Genomic DNA, 21,163 nt, shown 5'->3' with positions numbered 1-21,163 from the left:
ACGAGACGACTAGAGGCCTGAGACCAACGACGCAGACAAAGAAATATGTACCGAGTATTCATACAAAAACAGAAAAATCATCTCGAGACAGGCCGCCGCCGCCGTTTCTTCCGAATCGACATAATTTTCTTTCGCTGCACCACACTGGCTCCCCAGTTATAGATCATTTCACGCATGAGAATGAGAATCGTAGCGATTACGGTCGGCACGGCGCATGCCCAGCTGCAGAACACTTCATTAGACATAATTTCACCACGTCTATGATTGACAACTTACAAGTACCAAATCCCCTTCTTGATTTCGGGAAAGTCCTCAAAATTCTGACCAAAGAAGCCAGTGATGAACGTCAGTGGCAGGAAGATGATGGTGACGGTGGTGAGCTGCTTCATCGACTCATTTTGGTTCGCGGTAATGGTGTTGAAGATGAGGTTGATGAGATTCTCTGACGACTGTTTCAGCTGCTGTAGCGACTCGGTAATGATGATACAGTGATCCAGCACGTCCCCCAGGTAGGTGTGCGTCATGGGCGTCACCAAGACGCCGCTCGAAGGGTTCGTGAGCTCGCGGATAGCCTGCTCCTGCGTCAGGAACGTGCGATGGTCGCGGAGCACATTGACCAGGTTGTCGATGGGCAGCAGGAAGCGCAGCATCTTGTTGATCTCGCTGATGCATATATACAGGCGCTTGCTCTGCTTGATGCTCGGCGCGGAGATGACGTCGAGCTCCAGGTCGCCGAGGATATCCGTGTACGCCGCCGTCAGCGGAATGGCCAGGTCGATGATGGCGTCCATGATGCTCTGCACGAGCATGGATGCGTCGCACGACTCGCGCAGGCTGGTGCCGGGCGTGCTGAGGCGCTTGACAATCGGCCGCTCGACGTCGCCGGCCGAGGCCTCGAAGAAGGAGATGACGGTGTTGTCGGCGGTCAGGAAGATGGACACCTGCTCGGCCGAGATGGCCATGTTGTAGGGCGCCAGCGACGAGTGCGCCTCCATGAACAGCGTGCGGGCCTCGTTGCCGCTGGCCTGGTACCGCTGCAAGGTGCGCGGCATGCTCGTCTCGGACAGGTCGAGAAAGGGCGGCGTGACGTCCGTCTTTTCGAGATCGGCACCAGGGTGGTGCTTGGGGTCAAGGCTGCCACTGAAGAATTGGCGGACGGTGGCCATGGTCTTGCGGGACGAGGAGCTGCTGGCGGAGCTGATGCTGTCGGCGTCGGAATCAACAACGTGGACGAGCTTCTGCAGCGTCATGATGATGAATGCATGGTGGGGGTACCTAGAGCTGTTAGAACAAGAGGAACTGAGGTAGAGAAGTAGACAAGACGGACCAATCGACCTTGGTTCGGTTACGCAGATTCATTATGTCTTCAATGGCGAGCTTGTGCAGGCCCTTTGTAGAGCCGACGGCTTGAATCACATCCCAACTGAGACCATTGATGTTGATCCAGCGACACTTGGCCCAGTCCTCCTTTGGCTCCTGCAGAAATTCGATGAAGCCATCGTTGCCAAAATGCCACTGCTCCATGCGATCCAACGAGAAGTCGACGACTGTAATCTCGCACGGCGCGCTCAGCTGCGGCACCGAGGCGTGTCCACCGTCCGGCAGCTTGGGGTCATAGCCAGGTTCCGCGCCGGGATGCCAGCCGACGCCAGCGCCGGCAAAAGGCACCTCAAACTCATCCTCGCCGCCGTCAAAGGTGCGAAACGTCGGCGCCTTACTGCTGCGGCGTCTCAACCCGGACGCGCCAAATGCAGCGCTTGTGGGGCTCGCGCCGCTGGGCGAGTATGGTGGGCGCTGCTGCTGCTGCTGCTGAGCATCGCGCGACAGGGGCGGAACATCGGTATCGGAGCGAGAGTGGACGGGGACGGCAGGCGGCGAGAGTCGCGATGCGGCGGCGGCAGCCTCGCCGGTGAGATCGTAGCTCACATGATGGCCAGCAGGACGCGAGCCGAGACTGGTGCGAGGGGGTCCCGGGGCGGCAATATTCGTAGGACGGGAGTTGTCGTCGGTGGGTGCGGCCGTGGTGGTTGCGCTGCGCGGTCGCTGGTCGCGCGACGGCATCAGTGCCCAGAGTCTGAGACCTGTAGATGCAGGACGACTACGATGTCAATGGTAGTTTACCATGCGAGGAGCGACTGTTTCTATTTGATGCTGATAATTCCAGTGGTGGAATGGATATGGGTGTTTGGCGGTAGAGATGATCGGCTTTTTTTTTGTCCTTTGCCCGCGATGACGATTACTGTTACGTGAACTCTGGTGACGATCTACGGCTTATGCTACGGGCTACATGGGCCACAACGGTTATAGCGGTGGCAGCTGCTCCGGGCACGGGGACAGGGGCCGTCATGACTCTGAGAGCAGCAAAGCAGCGAAGCAGTAAACTTAACTTGACGAGGGAATAAAAAGCTATGCAGATAGCGTTGGCTGATAGGAAATACAATGGAAATCACTTTTTGGCGAGAAGAGCGAATACGCATGTTAGTTTGCGGCGCTGCAAGTGTCCAGCCATCCTCTTCTCCGGCGTCCAGCTCCATAGTAAAAGAGGTGGTGTCTGTTGGACCTTTTGTACCAGTCAAGGTCGGCTGCACTTATTACCAAACGATCTGGAACTACTTGTTCAAGCCTCGGCCAGTTCAATCAATTGCAACATTCTGGCGATTTACTTTTTTTCTTCTCACCCTTGCCCGCTTACCATTGATCGCGTGCCGACGCAACTGCCAACTTGCTCAACGGTGCGGGGCGATCCAGAGAAAGCCGTTGAGTTGCCATGATCAAGTCGTGCAGCAAAAAGTATACATCACCTGTCATTTATGATGAATGGCCCCTGTCACCGGGTTCGACAGATGCGGTGATCCGCAGTGTGTGCGTTTGAAATGGTGGGATCCGTTGGGGCAAGGGCCAAGCTGTCCGTGGCTGTCACTCAACGTCACTGTGGCTGGATGCGGTGTGCTACCTGGTATATCTCGCAGGAGGGTGGATGTCTGATGTATGTGCTCTAATGTAGCAGTACCATACCAGTACACTCGCCAGTCAAAAAAAATGCACGACTCACGGGCGGGATTGAGTTGCCAAGACGTTGCAGACATGTGTCTTGTTGCACCGCCTGGCTGGTAGGTGCAGACTCGGAATGTCATGCAGTGCTTGAGTGCGTGCTTGGTGAGGGGGGAAGAGAGAGAAAGCGAGAGAAAGCAAAGTGGGTGGAACATGCTACATGCTGCAAGGACGGCAGCGGGAGGGACTTCGGGCAGCAGGTGGATATAACGATGCATCGAAACGGTGTGATGGAAAATGTTTCAGCACGGGTACTCCCATGTCCGGATGCCTGTCCCTGTCAGCAGACATGCGAAATTCAAATTCCCATGATTGTCATGGGCACATGGTGGGAGGCCTGCATGTAGCGAGGTACACGGGCATGTGCGGCGGACGCTAGTTGTTGCGCTGTACACCACTGTACCAGCTACCCGGGGCCTGGAGCCCACAGAAGCAGCCATGGAAGGTGGCGGCCGTTTTCTTTGGCGCTGGGCTTGGCCGACTCGACCGGCTGCAGCTCAGCTCTACAGGGATTTCGGTATGATTACTCTTACTATTGCCAGTATAGGTAGCTAATAATAATCAATTAACTAGCGCCTTTAGCGTTCCCTTGCACCGGGTTTGGCTCCCCGCCGCATCCCAAGGCAGTGGCCAGTTTGCAGCGAGCATCCGCATAGAATCATTCGGTCCATGCCAGTCCTGTCTCTCTTCTGGTGATTCGGCCCCTTTGCGAGTAGGTAGGTAGGTAGGTTTTCTACTGTCCGTTTGCACAGTATACGCACTGTTTGCTTGTTTGCTTGCCTGTTTGCTGTCTGCTAGCTGCGACAAATTGCTTGCCAGCTGTACCTTGCTCACCCACTAACCGCCCACACAACAAACAGCCTGGCTGCAGCTAACGTTAGTTACTCAATTAGTCTACCTAGTCACCTAGTAAACGACCCCAAATCCGGCTGCGTCCCCTCTTCTCGTCACTCTAGCCCCTCCATCTCTCCCGTCCGTCCACTGCCCGCTGCAACAGCTCCCCCTCACGTCACCAGTCGGCAGTAGACTCAACCACCACAACCCGCTCCATCGATCGCTCATGATATCAATGCACGCACACGAATTCGGCCATCACCCTTGGCCAGCTCCTGCACGCTCTTCCCTTTTCGCACACCATGGCTTGATGACTGCAGCCCCATTGGCTATTCGGCCGATCATCGTTACACGACTAAGTTCAGCTCCAAATCCACTCGTCTATCCCAACTTCCCAAGCCTCCGCCAGTCCCGTCCATCTGCATATTCCTTCTTTCGCTGCCACCCACCCCACCATCCATCCACTGCATCAGACTGGGCTTGGCTTGTTCATTAAATTAAATCGGCACGGCACTGCTCGCTTGCCTGCCTGCTTGGTTGCTGCTCCCCTCCCTCCCCAAATCTCCTTCCCCTCTCCGAAATATCTCGGACTGCCCTGGCCATCTTCAGGAACCATCACGCAAGGCCATCATGAGTTCCAATATTATCCATTGCGAGACGGGTTATTATCGATCTGCCTGCGTGGAGTGCCAGCGCAGGAAGCAAAAGGTAAGTTCCGATCGCGTTCCGAGCCCTGTCGCCTCTCCCGCACCCCGGCTCAGAGCGCCCGTTACCGATGCCTTAGCCTGCATCTCCATCTTCATCTCCATCTCAGCGCCTCTCTACCACGGAGCATCAATGTCTTTTCATTAAATTGGCCGTGACTGTGGCTGTCTGGCCGAGCATCACAAGTCAAAATCACGCATGCTAACACATTTTCTCAGTGCAATCGTGAATGGCCATGTGACAGCTGCCGTCGTCGCAAGGTCCCTGATGGCTGTCGCTACAATGAGACCACTGCCCCCGCGGACTCTGCCAATGGCATTTCTTCGGAAAAGGCAGACATCTTTCCAGACCAGCCATCCAATCGTAACAGCCTCAATGCCAGCGACGGCCAAGTCCTCGAGGTCCTTGCCGAGCGAGCATTTGTAAATCTCGGCATCGACAGCGCACCCAGAGTAAGCCACTACCAACAACTATCTGCCTCCCATGACCCTTCTCTCATTCTGCCAATAGGAAGATGCCCCTCCGGAGCAGAAGCAGGACATGGTCCAGCTTGGATCTTCGACACAGTTTGATCGCCTCTTCGAGCTGCTTCCCCAGCGACGTTTAATGGGTATGTTCAATAACCCACCTGTCCCAACCACCTTCCTACACTGCTCTAACACCCCTCAGACGACTTTGTCCAGCTTTTCATCAATGATATCAACTTTCACTACTACATCATATATCCTCCCGTTTTCCTACAGGACTATCACATCTGGTGGGAGCGTCGTGCCCACAACAAACCTGTTTCCCTGCAGTACACTTGTCTCCTCGCCATGATCTGCTCTTGTACCGTTCAGCATGTCGCGGACGACTTGGAAGCGACCGTAATCGCCGAGTATGGAGAACCCATTCAGCCCGTCTCGGACAAGATGCATGCCGCAGTCCGAGAGCTGTCCGGCGTCATCCCAGTCGGCCACTATCACATGATGAATGTTCAGCGCTTGATTCATTCCTGCTACTGGTACAAGGCCGAGGCTCGCTTTGTCGAAGCTTGGCACGTTCTCAACCAAGCTATTCTTGAAGCCAAGGAGCTCGAGTTGCATATTGAGCCTAAGCCGGAAGCTGTATCCGACTTTGACCGCGAGATGCGTAGGCGTCTTTGGTGTATCCTCGACACCTGGGACTGGTAAGTACTAACCCTTTCCTCCGAACTAGCAAAATCTAATATGGAATAGGCAAATATCTTCTGGTTTGTCGCGCCCCAAGCTCATCGATCGTGGTGGTTGTACCGCAGAACTCCCAGATCTTACTCTCGAGGGCTACGACCCCTCGCCTATGGAGCATATGAAGATGCAGTCCCAGCTGACTCGCGAGCTTTCCTCGCGTTTTGGTGCTCCTAAAAATATCATCTCGACACAGGAGGTTCAAGAATACAAGGGAATTATCGAGGCCTGGGTCCGTCGTTTCCCCAAAATTTACGACTTTTACGAACCCGATATGTCCAGAGACTCCGTCCATCCGTGGATCTTTCCTCATAGATTCTACCTCTACACCATGGCTTGCTTGCTCATCCTGAACCCCACTCGCCATTACATGGTCAAGTCTCACACGAAAGACTCCCCGGCTGACGAGCTCAAGTGCCGTGCAGACGGCCTGTTCTGGTCCTTGGTTCTAATCAAGACCCAGCGCAAGTGGGTTGATAAGATCAATGGCAGAGATGGGCGGTTGCACTTTATAATATTTTCCATCTTTGACACTGCCGCCATTCTGTGCACCGCGCTGGTAAAGGATCATGCCAACACCATCGAGAACAAGGAAGACGTTTTGCATGCCATTGCAGAGTCCACTGCTATGCTCAAGGCCTTGATTAACATATCTGAGACGGCTAAAATGTCTCATGACATTCTTTACCGCCTCACCAAGAAGCTCAAGAAGCCCAGCATGTCCAAAGAATCTGGCGACAGTGGTCGGAAGCGTGCAAAGCTGGCCCCAGTACCACCTTCGCAAAATACGCCTTCGACGACCACGGCCTCTGCAAGCCCGCCCAGCGCGACATCCAAGTCAAACCAAGCACCTTCTCCCTTGCGCCAACACATGAACGCGCCCCAGAGAGCTGCAACGGGCTATGCTCCCCCCACTGGGGCAAGTTTGAATGATTATAGCAACCCTCCAGCAACATCAAATGGCTATAACAACCATTCAACGCGGTTGGACGCATATAGCAACCCTCCAACAACATTCGGTGGGTATAGCAATGCACAAGCTATTGCCACCCCTATGCCTGCACAGCTTAGTGCCTCTGCTGCAGCGCATACTATGGTTCAACATATGCCTCAGATGGACGCCTCGCAAATCGCTCACCAACAAATACCACAGGTGACAGGGACCCACAACATCCAAGGCTTACCACAGCAGCAAGCAGTGCACATGTCCATGAACATGGCTAACACCAGGTTCTTCCAACCAATGCAGCCGGATATGCGAACGTCTGTCGAACCAGGCGAGCCCATGAATCAGGCTGGCTCTCGATCGAGCCCTCCCATGCAACCAGCCGGCTACCCGCGGCCACCGCCGCTCGGCACCGGCATCTTTAATATGAATGCCACCGACAACGTGCCTGCCATTGCCAATCTCTGGGACGGCCCGGCCATGCCCATGGCTCCCACCATCTCGTATTCCATCATGGGCCACAATGTGCCTGTCAATGTTGTGCCCCAGCCACGCGAGCTGTTCATCGGCCAGCAGCAGGAGCACATTGTGCCCGATCTCAATCTCTCCAATCTGACAGAAGCAGAAATCGGCGGCCTCGCTCCCCTGTGGAACTGGCACTCGAGCAACCTGTTTCCTGAAGACACGAATAACGGCCCTGCGCCCTAGCTATAGCATTTTTATCTGGAGTGACGGCAATTTTTGTTTTGGATATTCTTGCCTTGTGCAGCCACGACTACAGTTGAAACTTTAAATTGCATTTCAGGATAGCGTATAGCCGAGTCAAGAATTATACCAACTATTGATGTATGAACTGTTCCAAATCTTTCATTATGCATCGGACCACTATTACGTCATGTCGATATCGCATTGATAGATCTTAATTTGCTTGTATCCTTAAAATACACCAGCCGTGCAGCCCCTTACTGCTTCTCGGCCACCTTCTCGACCACGGCCTCGGGCGCACTGGACTCGGCCTTGCCCATACCCAGCTGCGTTGTGTCCCATCCCTGGCTCTCCAGGTACTCACGGAACCGCTCGTCCTCCTTGCCGATGGTATCCTGGCCGACGGTGGGCACAAGCGTCAGCGTGATGACGGCCGACAGCACGCACAGGCTGGACGCGACCCAGAAGGGGTACTGCGCCGACTCGGTGTCGCTGCCGCCGGCCTTGCTGATGAGCGGAAAGACCCAGGTGCCGACAAACGCACCGATCTTGCCGACGGCGGCCGCGATGCCGTAGTAGCGACCGCGCACGCCCGTCGCGCACGTCTTGGCGGCGAGCAGGCCGATGTTGTTGCCGGGGCCAATCTCGCCGAGGGAGAGGAAGATGCCGTAGACAATGGCAAAGGCGGCGACGTGTTGGGATATCTTGGCGTAGACTCCGGCCATGATGAAGCCGACAAGGGCCTGCACGAGGACACCAAAGGCGAGGGCGTGCTTGGGGCCAATCCAGTCCGAGATGAAGGCGCCGAGGATGGAGCCGGGCAGGTAGAACATGTTGATGACCGTATTCCAGCCAAAGACTTGCGTGAGCGGGGGGACCCGGCCGTCCTTGCTGTAGATGCTGGAGAGAATTGTGGAGGAGTAGATGCCGAATGCATAAACGGAGAACTGGAGAAAAAGGCCGGGGTTAGAGACGGAGAGAAGGGACAGGGCTGCGGCGGACGGGACGTACGTTGTAGAGGAACCAGATGAGGGAGACGCAGAAGAGACGGAAGCCGTAGAACTTAAAGACAAGGCGGTAGGGCGTGTGGCGACGCATCGAGTTCTTGGTAAAGTCTTCGGGCTCCTCGAGCTTAAACCGGAGATACAAGAGGACGAGGGGGAAGATGACACCGACGCCGAGGGCGGCGCGCCACATGACTTCGTAGTTTTTGGTACCAGAGGCAATGACGACTATTTTCATGTCAGACGTTGCTCCCGTTCTGAAGATTGAAGTGTGTGCAGAAACTTACATGGCATAAAGGCGCCCATGACGAAACCGCCGTTGATCATGGTGTTGGTAAAGAGGATGAACCAGCGATGGCGCGTACCGGCCTTGAGCTCGCCAGTAGATTCCGCCGCGCCGACACTGCCAGCGGGGTATTCACCTATTGTATTTTCTCATGTCAGGAACGTTGCACCTTTTCCCTTTGCCGATACATGGGAACTGGGAATATGTGGGAACTGGGAAACACAAACCTCCGATACCAACACCGACAAAGAAGCGCCACGCGGTCAGGATATTGAACATGCCTACGGCATCGCCGAGCCAGTACGAGCCCGTGGCGAGGGCGGTAAAGACAATGAGGATAATGGTGGAGAGGGTTAGCGAGTTGGCGCGCGACCAGTGGTCGGAGAGGAAGCCAAAGAGCAGCTGGCCGACGACGATGCCGGCAAAGGCGATGCTGGCGACATTTTGGTAGGCCGACGATTCGCTATAGACCGGGCCGTATTGGCGGGTGAGGATGGTGTTGACCGAGCCAATGACCTGTGTTATTGTGTTAGTTGCGATACGAGGACAGGAGAAGGAAGGAGGGGAGGAGGAACTGACGTTGTTGATGTAGCCGTCAGAAAAGAGGCCGGAGCCGCAGGCAAAGACGGGCAGCATTGTTTCTCTCCAGGATTTGCGTGGAGCAGCAACACTGTTTTCGACATCGACATCGACGGCATCGCTGGTGGGCGCGGCGGGCGCCGACTCTACCTTTTTGCTGCCAAGACCAAACATTTTCTCTTGACAGACAGCGACGGTCTATCAGCCAGAGGACGGGGAAAATTAAAGAAAGAACGAAATGTTGGAGAAGAAGAGATATGGGGAAGGAGCGCGGGGGTGGAAAGAAATAGAGGAGCGCAAAGAAAAAAAAACCGAGAGAAAAAATAAGACGAATGGCTGAAGGGTGGCCTTGTTGAAAGGTCGTATGTAGGTGCTACGGGGTATGCATGCTGAGCCCCCACCTGCACGCGAGCACAGAATGGAAATCATCTAGCTCCCTGGGCTTCAAAGAGGCGAAAAGCCCTTGAACCTTGAATATCCTTGCCGGCCATGACCGTTGTGCCGACGGCGCAGGATCCGCTCGGTCAAGACAGAGGGGAGGAGGAGGAGAGTTTTCCCCATCCCAACCCCATCCCATCCCCATGGGCTACCAGCCTAGTTCCCTGTCAAAGGTGCATATGTTTGCACGTGCCAAATCAACTCTACATTATGGTGCAAATACTGCTTTTCCTAGACTTGGTTGAAGAGGGCACGTGGAGGCGTTGGCGGGCTTGAGTGATTAGACCAATCCGTCTCTCTACTGGTGAGCGTAACCTCGAGCAAGACCTACATACATACATCTTGGCAGACGCTCGAAAAGAAAAAGGGTAAATATCAGGCGACACGAAGAGAATGCTCTGTACAGCCTGCAGCATCTATTATCCCGCTCTTTTGCAAATTGTCTTGCATCTTCTGCAGCCTCGTTTGTCCATCATCTCTGTCCTTCTTGTCTTTGCACGTGAGCACTTCCCTAGTGTAGCCGCGACAGCGCGGTTGGCTTGATCTAGTGGCTGAGCGAAGACAGCCCCTGGGCAATTTCAACACGATAAGTCTGCAGAGTACAAGGAGGTCGAGGGCACTAGCGAACGCCCCCCCGGCAAAGCTTTCCCGGGAAACCCTGCAAAGACAAGACAAGACAGGGGTCAGGGCCTGACGAGAGTGGGAACAGACGGACGCATTAAGGTTGCAGATTGGGCCAGGGGTAGAGGAGCTAGCTAGTTTCTTCGTTCGCGCTAGCTAAATAGCTACTGGCGTCTTCTTGGCCCATATCCGACCATTTTTTTCTTTGGTCTTTCTCCTGCGGTGAAGATGTTGTATCAGGACGTCTCGTTGTAGTGCCTCGGGAACCCCTCGACCATCAGATGATGGTGAGAGCGCTGGCACTGCAGCATCTATTGTCGTTTATTGTTTGAGGAAACCGGAACCCCCATTTGCTTGATGTTTCTGAGAGAGAATAAAAATGCAGCCATTGGGTGAAGACTGACGACGAGCCCACCCTGCCCTGTCAATGACTAGCATGCCAAGACTACCGGCGTGCGGATCACGAGCAGCAAAGGAATCAGCAAATGCAGCCAGCAAAACAAAAGAGCGAGGGCACGGCTGGCTCAGCCGGCCCGATTGAGCAACATGGCCGAAATGCGCAGCGGGGTCCTTTCTTCTCCTGCCAGCCCTGTCGTGTCGCCGGTATCCACGGCGGCCCATACGAACCGAGCGAGTGTCCACTCTCGGCGAGTCGTACGAAGAAGAAGAATTTGCTACTGGCAGGCCGCCGCCGTCTCTCTTGCTACCCACCATCATATGACTTCAGTGTCGTCACCGTCGTGCCATACGCCGCCCGTCGAGCGATAACCGAGCTCCAGAACAACACCACAGGCATCGCGTAAACGCCCAGCAGCACGTTGGCGATGGAGGCCCGGCGGCTCCATCGATTCAATGGTTGATTGCGCAGACACTTGTAAATACTAAGGGTTCTAGACCCTCATTAATCAGTTCGTCTACAGCATTGAGTAGGGAGTAGCAGGCATCTAGGTGCTTGTCTGTCATGTCTGCGGGCAACATTATCCGCTTGGAGATGATGCAGTGCTCTATCAATTCTGCGAGGCATTGAAGATCCCATACCGCGTCAAGCTCAGAGACATCAGGAGGGCTTCCCCGGCTGCCCAGCCTGTCTAGCTACATAGTCTTCGGGGGCACAATGACAGACTTCCCAGCGTCCAGCACAAGATTCGCGGCGCGAACCTAGCCAGAGCAGGGTGTCAGTATGACTTGTTGTTTCATTTCCGCAGAGGAAGGAAGTAGGTTACAGCAATTAATGCCTCTTCTGCGCACGGCAATTCATAACGCTAAAAGTGCCATGCCATCCGGGGCCCAGCGCTACTGTCTTGGGGTGCTCTCGCTGTAAAGGTCTGGAATCTCGAGAAATTTTAGGTATTCCCTAGTAGGACATATGTCGCCAACCTTGAATGACTGAGACATGCGCCGTAGCCTTTCCGAGCTGGCGGAGTGAGATGTCGACTGGTTGAGTCGGAGTTGCTACGCTGAGGAGTAGTGGCTGTTGTCAAGTTTAGAGAGCGTGACACCGTCAGTGTCCCTGATGCTGTCAACAGAAAGTTCGACCGCAGAGGGCTTAAAATGCCAGAGCAAAGTGAAAATTATCGAGACATGAGCAATTTATAGCCATCTGCGTGATTGTCTGAGCATGTCCGCTGCAGTGTCCGTATTTTCACGTTGATGATGGCTCAGGCGTAACAGAACCAGGCTGCACCAACGGCGTGAGACAGGCTCCGCGTGGGGTAAGCCGAGAAGGCAGGATTACACGACACAAACCGGGCGAGTAATTTGTGGCGTTCGACTGCTTAAATGTATCTAAATTGCCGCTGCGGAGCGATTGCCGCCTCGCCATATCTTCCGCACACATTACAGGCACACTGGGTACTCAAACAGAAACACGTTGGGGATGGAGGCGCAGCGATTCGACAGATGCGATAGACTCTTACGCGACAACTTGTAGATATCCAAGTTCGTATTCGTTCTGGCTAGCCTGTGCTTTATGATGTCTTACTGCATGCTCTATCGTACAACCAAGCCACCATACAAAACCAAACCTCGTAAATGACTACGCCTTTTCTTTTTTGCGCACCAACCCTGCTGAAAGCACAGCAGCATGCCCTTCCTCTGGCGCATCCGACTTGGACTTTTTCCTCACCAAGCCTGCGCCAAGCACCTTGACAGCTCCGTCCTCTGCCGCCTCTGCCGTCTCGACTGCGCTGCTGCGCTTCCTCTTGACCAGCCCCGACAAGTTATTCACCTGCGGCACCTTTACATCCCCATCCCCGGTCCCTGCCGCAACCTCCATCGTGCCAGTCACATCGTAGCCCCAAGGACTCCCCATGCCCACCTCGCCGACCCACCGCCGCGTGCTCCCCGCGGCCTTGTCGAGCGTTGCAAAGTCCAAATGCAGGAGCAGCTCCACGATGCGCTTGTACGCGCTCTCCCCGACGATGCGCTCTCCGCGCCCGCCAGCAGGCCAAAAGTAGTATGGCGTGGACGGCGGGCAGCGCTCCAACAGGTAATTCTTCTGCTCCGTCTTAACGCGCGGGGGCCGGGTGACGATGATGCCGCGCAGCTTTCTGGACTTCTTTCTCTTTCTATCCTCTGCGCGCTTCTTCTCGGTGGCGGCTCGTTGTGACTTGGCTGACGGGGCGGTGGTGCCGCCAAAGAGTTTGCGCGGCGTGGTGCCTGGCGTCGAAATGTCAATGGTGCGTTGCTGCTTGCGCGGCGTCTCCGGCGCGGCCGGGGGCATGCCGTCTTGGGGTTCGTCGTCGAACACGACCCAAATGAAGCCCGTCATCCGGCCACTCGAGCACTCTTGTCGGAAAGCCATCATCTCCCAAAACATGTCCAAAGTCCTGACGCTCTGCCACGTGCCCGCCTTGCGCATGGCTCCGGACTGTGCGGCCTCCTCGTCCAGCTCATCCCTGAATCTCGATTTCGGATCGTCGGGGTAGCGAGGAATCAGGCACCGCGGCGGCACCCAGTCAAACTCCTTTGTGTAGTGTGATATTATCTCCAGCGGATGTGTGAGCGACCATGACGGCAGCAGCGTGCGAGGCAGAAACGCCCTCGTTTCGTATTCTTCCAGGCCCGGCACGACGATGTAGCCCCTAACGCTGCCCCAGGGCGGCAGACTACCCTTGGGCGGTGTTTCGAGCAACGGGCTGAGGACGCGGCACCACCACTTAACTAGGCCGCGGTCGTCCAGCACGTGCTTTCCGTTATTCTTGACGCTGCCGGGGAAGAGGTACTGCGATTGGGCTCGCGCAAAAAGGCTGACGACGAATTGCTTATCCTTGCGCCGTCGCTTCTCCACCAGGTGCGAGATGAATGCGCCGCAAACCTCTCGTATAGGACTCGGCGTCCCCTTGGGCAGTTTTAGCAAGTTTAGGTATCCCGTCGAGTCGGCCTTGGAAACGAAGAGGGTCGTAGTGTGTATAGTCGAGTAGAGGAGAATCTCGACGCCCAAGACGAGAACATTCTTATGCTTCTCATCTGGAGCGACATCCCCATCCTCGGTCGGAGTTTTGATGGAAACGGCGAGAAAGTGGCTTTCGCAGAATGTCCGGTCGGGTCTCTCGTTGGGCGGCGCAGAATACAGGGCGGCGCTCTTGGTCGGCGGCGTGGAGAGGTGAAAGATGCCAAATTGGCGACCCTTTGGTAGTACAGGCTCCAACCTGGCGCGAAGGCCATTATCTAAAGGCTCAGTTGTCGCCATATCGACCTCGTCCAGAAACTTGAGAAAATTGTCGACAGGTGCAGACGGTTGGCGAACATGGCCAGCCAGTCGCGCCAATGTGGGAAACGCGTTTCAATTAAGCCACGGCGCGACGTCACTACGATGTGGCGCACCACGCGCCAAAGTTACAATGCACAGCACAATACAGTATTTGTCCAGTTGCGAATCAACGCTGGGCCAAATCGAGTTCATTGTAACATTATACCTATTATTTACCTGTTTACAGCACACCAGGTATGAATTCCTATATTGTATGGAATGGCTTGCGAGGTTGCGCCACTCCAGCCACAGTCCCTGTCGCCTGGTCACGTGCAGGAATTTATCCGCAGAAAGTTGCGACCCTGGCGAAAGCTTCACTCCAAAGTGTAGGAGAGTCAGGATTACTTGCTCAATCCCACCTCACAACACACGATGGCCCTACAACCGTGCCGCACAAGTCTGCTGCGCAGTCGGCAGGCCGCGCGCGCGTTCCTCCCCTGCGCGCGCTCATACGCCACTACAGCGGCAGAGACCCCCGAGTCGTTTAAAATTTCCGAGTCGCCGGCGTCCAAGACGACCTCCTCATCGTCATCGCCCCGATGGAGCCACACGCCCGCGGGCATGAAGGCGCCGCTGCAGATGGACTTTGCCAAGAACCCGCGGAACAAGGTATGGGCGGTCAACAACGACCCTGCGCGGCTGGACCAAATGTACGAGAGGCTGCTCGGCCAGGGGGGCAGCAAGATGCTCCCCGACGAGCTCAAGTGGCTGGCGGTCACGCACAAGAGCTTCGACCAAGGGCGCAGAGGCTTCAACGATCGATTGGCGCTGGTCGGTACGTGATGATTGGAATCCGGAGGCAGGAGAGAAGGCCACGGCGCGCTAACGAGAGGACACAGGTCGCATGGCGCTCGATGTAGAGGCCGTCAAGGACATTGTCAGCAAGCCGGCGAACCCCAAGGCGCAGCAGACGGACGAGTTTGACAGACGAGCGTTTGAGCACCCCAAGCTCACGCCCGTGGACAACCTGAACGTCCAGGACGCGCGCGATGTTGTCGGCAAGGAGCAGCTGGCTGCGCTGGCCAGATCGGTTGGTCTGGACAACACTGTGCGGTGGAAGCCTCGCTCGGTAGGTCATGCGCCAACTGCATCTGCTCTCATCAGGTCGCTAATATTTCTTTGTTGCAGGTCGACAATCTCGAGTCGAGCGGTGTGGAGGTTGTCCTGACTGGTGCCGTCATGGCCATTGTCGGCGCCATCACGCTGCAACACGGCGGTGCCGTGGCAACGCAGGTCATCCGCGAGCGCATCCTCGCGAGAATTAACAAAAACTAATGGCATTTTCTCTCTGAAGCATGCGGCAGAAGAGCGCTGCCTGTACTCATACCCTCTACGTATACCACATACACTGTACTATTTAGACGGCGGGCTTGTATAAAAGAACCTTTTTCATTCAAATTACCGCTCGATGCTCAATGTGATGCTTTCATGCAAATAGTAACGCTCTGTGATATATTATGTCGAAAGATGGCTCACGCTAGAATTAATTAAAAGGACTGCCAGATACAACCGAGCTCCATGTTTTCCAAACTAGCGGTTGTTCTACATTTCCAACTCAAATTACATACTTCCCATAGCTTAGAGCAGCGGCGTCTGCTCCGATGGTTCACCGGCGGTGTCCTCCGCGGCATCGAGATCAATGACCGCACCGAGCTCCTCCTGAATGACATTCTCGCGCAGCAGCCAGCCGCCGAGGACGCCCGCGCCGGGACCGAGCACCACCGAGATGGCCACCATGTACAAGGGCACCTTCCAGTTGGTCTCGACGAGCACCCAGTAGAGGACGGTGGCGCCGATGAAGGCAAAGTCGATTTCGATGAACATGACGCACGAGCGCGTCATCTCCTTGCGGTCATCGCGGCGCGTCATGCTCCAGATGATGGCGGCGTGGGCCAAGAGTGACGCCAGCAGCGGTAGGGCGTACACGGCGACGAGGCTGCGGCGGTGCGTCTCGAGGTGCACGTTGCGCTCGGCCGTGTAGTCCCAGGTACGCTGCAGCATCCAGCGCACGCCGAGCCGCGCGAGGGAGACGTAGACGGGGAAGAAGAGCCAGACGCCAATCGCGACCGGGCTGCTGTTGTAGACGAGCATCAGGATCGACGGGAGGAGAAAGCCCACGGCGACGGCGACGGGAATAGCAACGACCTCGGAGCCCGCAATGTTTCGGTCCAGGTCGACGCCGAGTCTCTCGAGCCTGTCTCCGCCGCCGCCGCCGCCGACATTGCCCTCCTCGTCGCCGTCGCCGTCGCCCGCGCCGCCATTCTTTTGCGCGATGAAGATGTTGCGCAGGCGCTGGATCTGCGCGGGCACGATGAGCAGCTGCCAGACGAGGGCGCCGCCGAGCAGGTTGAAGAGCAGCCAGGAGGGCGTGGGGTGGGCGACGACGCGGGCGGTGGCGTTGCAGCCGCGCGCCGACTCGACGGTGCAGACGGTGAGCAGGCCGCCGACAAAGGCGAGGATGACGGCGAGCACGGCGCGCGTGCGGACCGAGTCGAGCGCCGCCTGGAAGAAGCTGACGAGGTAGCACGAGGGCGTGCCGAGGACGGGGATGCGGCTGAGGGCGGGGATGCGCGCGTGGGCGTGGCACTGCGACCACAGCATCGGCGTGTTGACGTCGGAGTGGGCAAAGAGGGCGATGCCGGTGGCGATGGCGAGCAGGATCGGCGCGACCATGAGCGTGCGCATCCGCAGGGTGAGGACGAGAGGCGCCATGATGGGCTGCGGCGGCGGCGGCGGCGGCGAGCTAAAGTCGACCGAGAGGTGGATCGAGTGCGGCTGCAAAGGGGAGGGAGGGCAGGGACGGATCTGATGATTGTTGCGGCAACGGGCGGCGGGTGAGAGTGAAGCCAAGCAGGATTCGATGACTCGAGCCCTTGATGTTGCAGAGGAGAGGTGGGTGAAGATTTGGGGCGATCGGGGGAAAGCTACAGTCGGTCAAGTGGGCACGATTCGCGGTGCAACGGTGGTACGGCAGCTCGCCCGGGGATGCGTCATACGACTTGAGCAGGTCTCAGGTGATTCTTGGCAAATCACAACTAATATGCTTTTGTATTATAATAATTCCAGCTTTTTTTTTAGCACTATAACTAGATTATAAGTATATAGTAAAGATTCAAACGACTATATTAGATCTTAGTTTCTATGAGAATAATGAAGCAATAATATACATACAAGTAGCCTAAATAATCCCACTCAAGAGCAGCTAGTTCACACCAAGTTACGCCTAGTAATTTTCGCGGGATCCCGCGAGGTCTAAAGTCACAAAGCACCACGAACCTAAGCACCGCCCTGCATTATAATATAACATCGACTTACATAAGTTCCAGCGGGGGCGTGGCACGAGTTGCTCACCCGTGACTCGCAAGGCTACACTCTTTATCATCTTTATAACAACTACAGACTGCGAGCTTAGTGGCTTTTTAAGCTACCGAAATGAAAACAGCAGGAGAACCCACCGGCATTCTTAGCCTGCCTCTTGAACTACGTCGTGTCATCGTTCTCAGCGTCCTGAGGTATCGCCGGCCCAAGGAGCCCGTCCTTAAACAGCGAGTCATTGACGGCCCCGTGCGACTACAGAACTGCTTCGATCCCTTTTGCGCCGCCAGCTCAGAACCGGTTGAAACACTTTTTTTTACTCTTCTTCCTTTTTAGAGTACTGCAATATTGGCTCAAAAGATGGTCACATGGGCATCGTACATATTCGAGCACATCAAAACCGCGCCAGCTCTTTCATTCACGACGCATTACCACTCTTCTAGTCGCCGAGGACAAGCTCGCGGAGGAGCGGCACGGACAGAGAGCAATTGGGATGAAGATGAATCGTATTAAGAGTAAACCCCTTGAAAGTTGCCGAGTTTGCACCTTTTTTTTTTTTTCATTCCTTTCAATCTTCAACACAAAGTGAGCCCGACATGGACAGCACTTGCCATACCTATCAGGGCCGCGACCCAAGCCACCGCGATACTGCATTGCGCAACTCAGGAACTGTCCTCTTGTAACAGTCTGGAATTGTATTCCACCACATCCTGGTTTCCGCGGACATGCCTTCTCGATGCACCTTTCGAGCCATATTTTAAAACCCAACCGGAGTCGGGCAAATAGCGTTCACAATACCACCCTAAGAAATGTTCTGTTAGCACTCTGCGAAATGGTTACGGCCTTCAGAACTAAATGGGCAGCTCACCGTGGCGTCTACAAAGCAGCATTTCGGCTTTTTCTTTCCGCAGAGGGCTTTAAATTCTTCCGGGCTTCGGGGGTTTCTCGCGGCTAATTGCATCGGTGTTAGCTCGGACAGAAACGCTGATCGAGTTGGTAATTGGGCTGAACGTACGCGGCTTGCAACCAAGCGACGCGGCACCGATAATGTCAAACGAGCAACATGTCGCAGCGTTGCCGAAGAATCCTGCCTTGCTGCAGGGTTGATAACCCCCGCGTTGTCCCCCATAGCCACCATCGCCGCCTCCATAGCCATCGTCTCCTTCGTGGCCATCTTCTCCTCCGTAGCCAGGGGGTGGTCCAGAGGCGAGGGGAGAGGCGGCGGCGACAGCCAGGAGCGTAGCAATAACGATGAATCTCATGATGCTGGCTGTGAATAGGTCCTGCAGGTATCGAAGTGACTTGGATTACCTCTTTACTACGAGACAGGAAATGTGGTCGCTTTTATAAACCCTTTTTCTGTGTCTATGCTCTAATTGAGTCTCACTGTGACATTTCTTGCTGAGTCGTGTCTCGCTACAATAATGCTACCACCGAGACAGAAAGTGGTTACTTAATCACGGTCTCAGATGCCACCACAGCGTTAGTTTCACCTCTAACATTTCAACACAGCCGTGTGCTTACTTTCAGCTGGCAGATGCAGCGCTGCACGCTCCCTTCTTGTCTCGGATGGCGCGTTGGGGCTAGTATCGTCAAGACTCGCTGTCTCGCTCTGTGTTGCAAGTTAGCAGCATTGTTCTGTCTCAATGCTTATCATAAGCAAGCAAGCAGGGTCCAGGGTTTCCCCCGATGAAGAATGGATGGGCGACGCGAACCCGCACAATTGTTAATTCATACCACCTTCACAGTCTGCTATGGAGCTAGCTCACATGAAGTCAACTCCCTCTAGAGCCCAGCCATCCTAACGCGTATTGGAATCGATAATAGCAGACGCATTTCTACCTATTTAGCTAAATCAAGCCTCCACGGCAACGAATTTTCTGGCGTTCATAGAGTGGCGGTGGTGGCAACGTACATAGCACGGGCGACACGCCTAAGAGCAGTGGTGGTAGCTGAAACCCCCACAGCAGGAACAAGAAATAAGAAAAACTATACGATCACAGAGTAAGCATGTTTCGAAATAATGTAAAAGTCGACTGGCCGCATCTCTGTCAGACTAATCAGAGCAGCTTGTCATGTCCAACCAACCTTGCATGAGCAAGATGCCAGATCGCCGGCCCCCAAGGCCCCCCGCCTTGGCTAGATGCCTCGGCGTATCAACGTCATGCACCGAGCCTCTCCTCTCCACAACCCTCTCTGCATCTTCCAATAATGCCTCCACCGACAAGGTACAATCCCGAATCCCCCGACGAGTGCAGCGCACCGGCCCTCCCATCAGCCGCAAGGGTCCGTGTCTCGCGGCACACCATCCTCCAGCCGCCCCTCTCTCGCCGCGGCACCGGCCCCGGCCTCATCATCGTCCAGCACGCCATCGACGTCCTCACGGACGCTGTCAAGGCGACCGACTCGCTGTCGCTGGATCCGGAGCCTGTCCAGAAATGGGCCGAGGAAGGCTTTGCGGTCGCAGCCGTCACGCTCCCCCGCGGGGCGGAAAATGGCGACTTTACGGATGAGCTCATTGCCGCGGCTGCGGCGCTCAAGGCGCACAACTCGGTCACGGGCAAAGACGGGCTCGGGTTCGTGATTTATACTGTAGACGGCGCCGAGATCATCAGCGGTCTGCTGCCGGAGCTGAGGCGCCGCGGTGTTGTCTGCGCGCTTGGGTACGGATCCGTGTCGAAGCCGCCGCATCATTCCGAGACGCCGCTCTACATCCACATGGCGGCAGAAAAAGACTCGCCTGCCGCGGTATCTGTAAAGCCTAGCGTGACTGTCGCGACGTATCCCAACGTTGAAGACTTTTTCTTTGATCCTCGTGTCGGCACGTACAATGCCGCCGCCGCGGCGATTGCGCATACGAGGAGCTTGGTGTTTCTGAGAAAGCACCTCGGCGGCCCGCATTTCGATCTAGAAGCGATCTGGGAGGAGCATACCTACTGGGAGTTTGAGAAGCGCAGTGTTGCCCAGACTATGGCGACCATGGTTGTGAGTGCCGGCAGCTTTGCAAAGATCAAAAAGCAGCTTCACTAATACAAGACAGGCCGAACCATATGTCAACCATGTGCCCACTGTGAGATGACTGCCAGTGCCTTCCCTCAACAAGCTTTTGTGACTAATATGAACGCAGATGACTGGAGGCATGGGACGCGAGAAGCTCACGTCCTTTTACCGAGATCACTTCATCTTCTGGTACGTTGCCAATCCGCGAAACAGTCCGTGTGTCAGCAGCTAAAGCCGCCCTAGCAATCCTCCAGACGTGGTGCTGAATCCCATATCTCGCACCGTAGGACCAGACCGCGTAGTAGGCAAGTCTTCACCAACCCATGACCGGCTTCCTGTATCTTTCGAAGCAGCTACGCGAGCAACGGCTAACTTATCGCAGACGAGTTCATATTTACCTGCACACACACTACTCGCATACCGTGGCTTCTTCCCAACGTGCCGCCCACCAACGCAAAGCTCTCCGTGCCCATGGTTGCAGTTGTCAATGTCCGTGGCGACCGCCTCTACCACGAGCACATATGGTGGGACCAAGCCGGTGTGCTTCTGCAGGCTGGCATTTTGCCCACGCATGTCGACCGCGAGGATGGCAGCAGGCTCAGGCTGCCCGTAGCCGGGGCCGAGGCCGCGCGACTTCTCGCCGACGAACGCGACGGCGTCAGCAATGAAATGATGTCAGGGGCCGCCGAAGAGCAACAACGACGATAAAGATGGTACATTGCC

General features: G+C 55.5%; 9 protein-coding genes across 9 annotated transcripts; 4 read left to right on the top strand and 5 right to left on the bottom strand.

The window, feature by feature from the left end:
* Window positions 1-77: 77 nt before the first annotated feature.
* LMH87_008696 (uncharacterized protein) lies at window positions 78-2,061 on the bottom strand (the record flags this gene model as incomplete). Its single annotated transcript, XM_056201908.1, has 3 exons — window positions 78-222; window positions 277-1,275; window positions 1,328-2,061. The coding sequence occupies 3 exons, from the start codon at window positions 2,059-2,061 to the stop codon at window positions 78-80; spliced, it is 1,878 nt and encodes a 625-aa protein (XP_056056524.1).
* A 2,454-nt stretch (window positions 2,062-4,515) lies between these two features.
* LMH87_008695 (uncharacterized protein) lies at window positions 4,516-7,449 on the top strand (the record flags this gene model as incomplete). Its single annotated transcript, XM_056201907.1, has 6 exons — window positions 4,516-4,593; window positions 4,809-5,042; window positions 5,101-5,200; window positions 5,260-5,758; window positions 5,808-6,948; window positions 7,045-7,449. 6 exons carry the CDS (start codon window positions 4,516-4,518, stop codon window positions 7,447-7,449), a joined length of 2,457 nt encoding a protein of 818 aa, XP_056056523.1.
* Window positions 7,450-7,703: 254 nt separating this feature from the next.
* On the bottom strand, window positions 7,704-9,489 carry LMH87_008694 (uncharacterized protein; the record flags this gene model as incomplete). The annotated part of the gene is made up of 5 exons (XM_056201906.1): window positions 7,704-8,393; window positions 8,458-8,678; window positions 8,738-8,872; window positions 8,964-9,252; window positions 9,316-9,489. The coding sequence occupies 5 exons, from the start codon at window positions 9,487-9,489 to the stop codon at window positions 7,704-7,706; spliced, it is 1,509 nt and encodes a 502-aa protein (XP_056056522.1).
* A 2,920-nt stretch (window positions 9,490-12,409) lies between these two features.
* On the bottom strand, window positions 12,410-14,065 carry LMH87_008693 (uncharacterized protein; the record flags this gene model as incomplete). The annotated part of the gene is made up of 1 exon (XM_056201905.1): window positions 12,410-14,065. The coding sequence occupies one exon, from the start codon at window positions 14,063-14,065 to the stop codon at window positions 12,410-12,412; it is 1,656 nt and encodes a 551-aa protein (XP_056056521.1).
* A 432-nt stretch (window positions 14,066-14,497) lies between these two features.
* On the top strand, window positions 14,498-15,400 carry LMH87_008692 (uncharacterized protein; the record flags this gene model as incomplete). Its single annotated transcript, XM_056201904.1, has 3 exons — window positions 14,498-14,900; window positions 14,965-15,194; window positions 15,254-15,400. The coding sequence occupies 3 exons, from the start codon at window positions 14,498-14,500 to the stop codon at window positions 15,398-15,400; spliced, it is 780 nt and encodes a 259-aa protein (XP_056056520.1).
* A 303-nt stretch (window positions 15,401-15,703) lies between these two features.
* On the bottom strand, window positions 15,704-16,837 carry LMH87_008691 (uncharacterized protein; the record flags this gene model as incomplete). Its single annotated transcript, XM_056201902.1, has 1 exon — window positions 15,704-16,837. One exon carries the CDS (start codon window positions 16,835-16,837, stop codon window positions 15,704-15,706), a length of 1,134 nt encoding a protein of 377 aa, XP_056056519.1.
* Window positions 16,838-17,557: 720 nt separating this feature from the next.
* LMH87_008690 (uncharacterized protein) lies at window positions 17,558-18,123 on the top strand (the record flags this gene model as incomplete). Its single annotated transcript, XM_056201901.1, has 3 exons — window positions 17,558-17,637; window positions 17,702-17,777; window positions 18,064-18,123. 3 exons carry the CDS (start codon window positions 17,558-17,560, stop codon window positions 18,121-18,123), a joined length of 216 nt encoding a protein of 71 aa, XP_056056518.1.
* A 74-nt stretch (window positions 18,124-18,197) lies between these two features.
* LMH87_008689 (uncharacterized protein) lies at window positions 18,198-18,702 on the bottom strand (the record flags this gene model as incomplete). Its single annotated transcript, XM_056201900.1, has 3 exons — window positions 18,198-18,242; window positions 18,309-18,391; window positions 18,456-18,702. The coding sequence occupies 3 exons, from the start codon at window positions 18,700-18,702 to the stop codon at window positions 18,198-18,200; spliced, it is 375 nt and encodes a 124-aa protein (XP_056056517.1).
* A 949-nt stretch (window positions 18,703-19,651) lies between these two features.
* Window positions 19,652-21,148, top strand: LMH87_008688 (uncharacterized protein; the record flags this gene model as incomplete). Its single annotated transcript, XM_056201899.1, has 5 exons — window positions 19,652-20,425; window positions 20,481-20,510; window positions 20,568-20,629; window positions 20,684-20,745; window positions 20,823-21,148. The coding sequence occupies 5 exons, from the start codon at window positions 19,652-19,654 to the stop codon at window positions 21,146-21,148; spliced, it is 1,254 nt and encodes a 417-aa protein (XP_056056516.1).
* Window positions 21,149-21,163: the final 15 nt, after the last annotated feature.

Source organism: Akanthomyces muscarius (assembly GCF_028009165.1).
Source record: "Akanthomyces muscarius strain Ve6 chromosome Unknown contig_18, whole genome shotgun sequence".
NCBI lineage: Eukaryota > Fungi > Ascomycota > Sordariomycetes > Hypocreales > Cordycipitaceae > Akanthomyces > Akanthomyces muscarius.
Note: the sequence above shows the minus strand (reverse complement) of the source record. Positions and strands in the feature narration are given on the sequence as shown.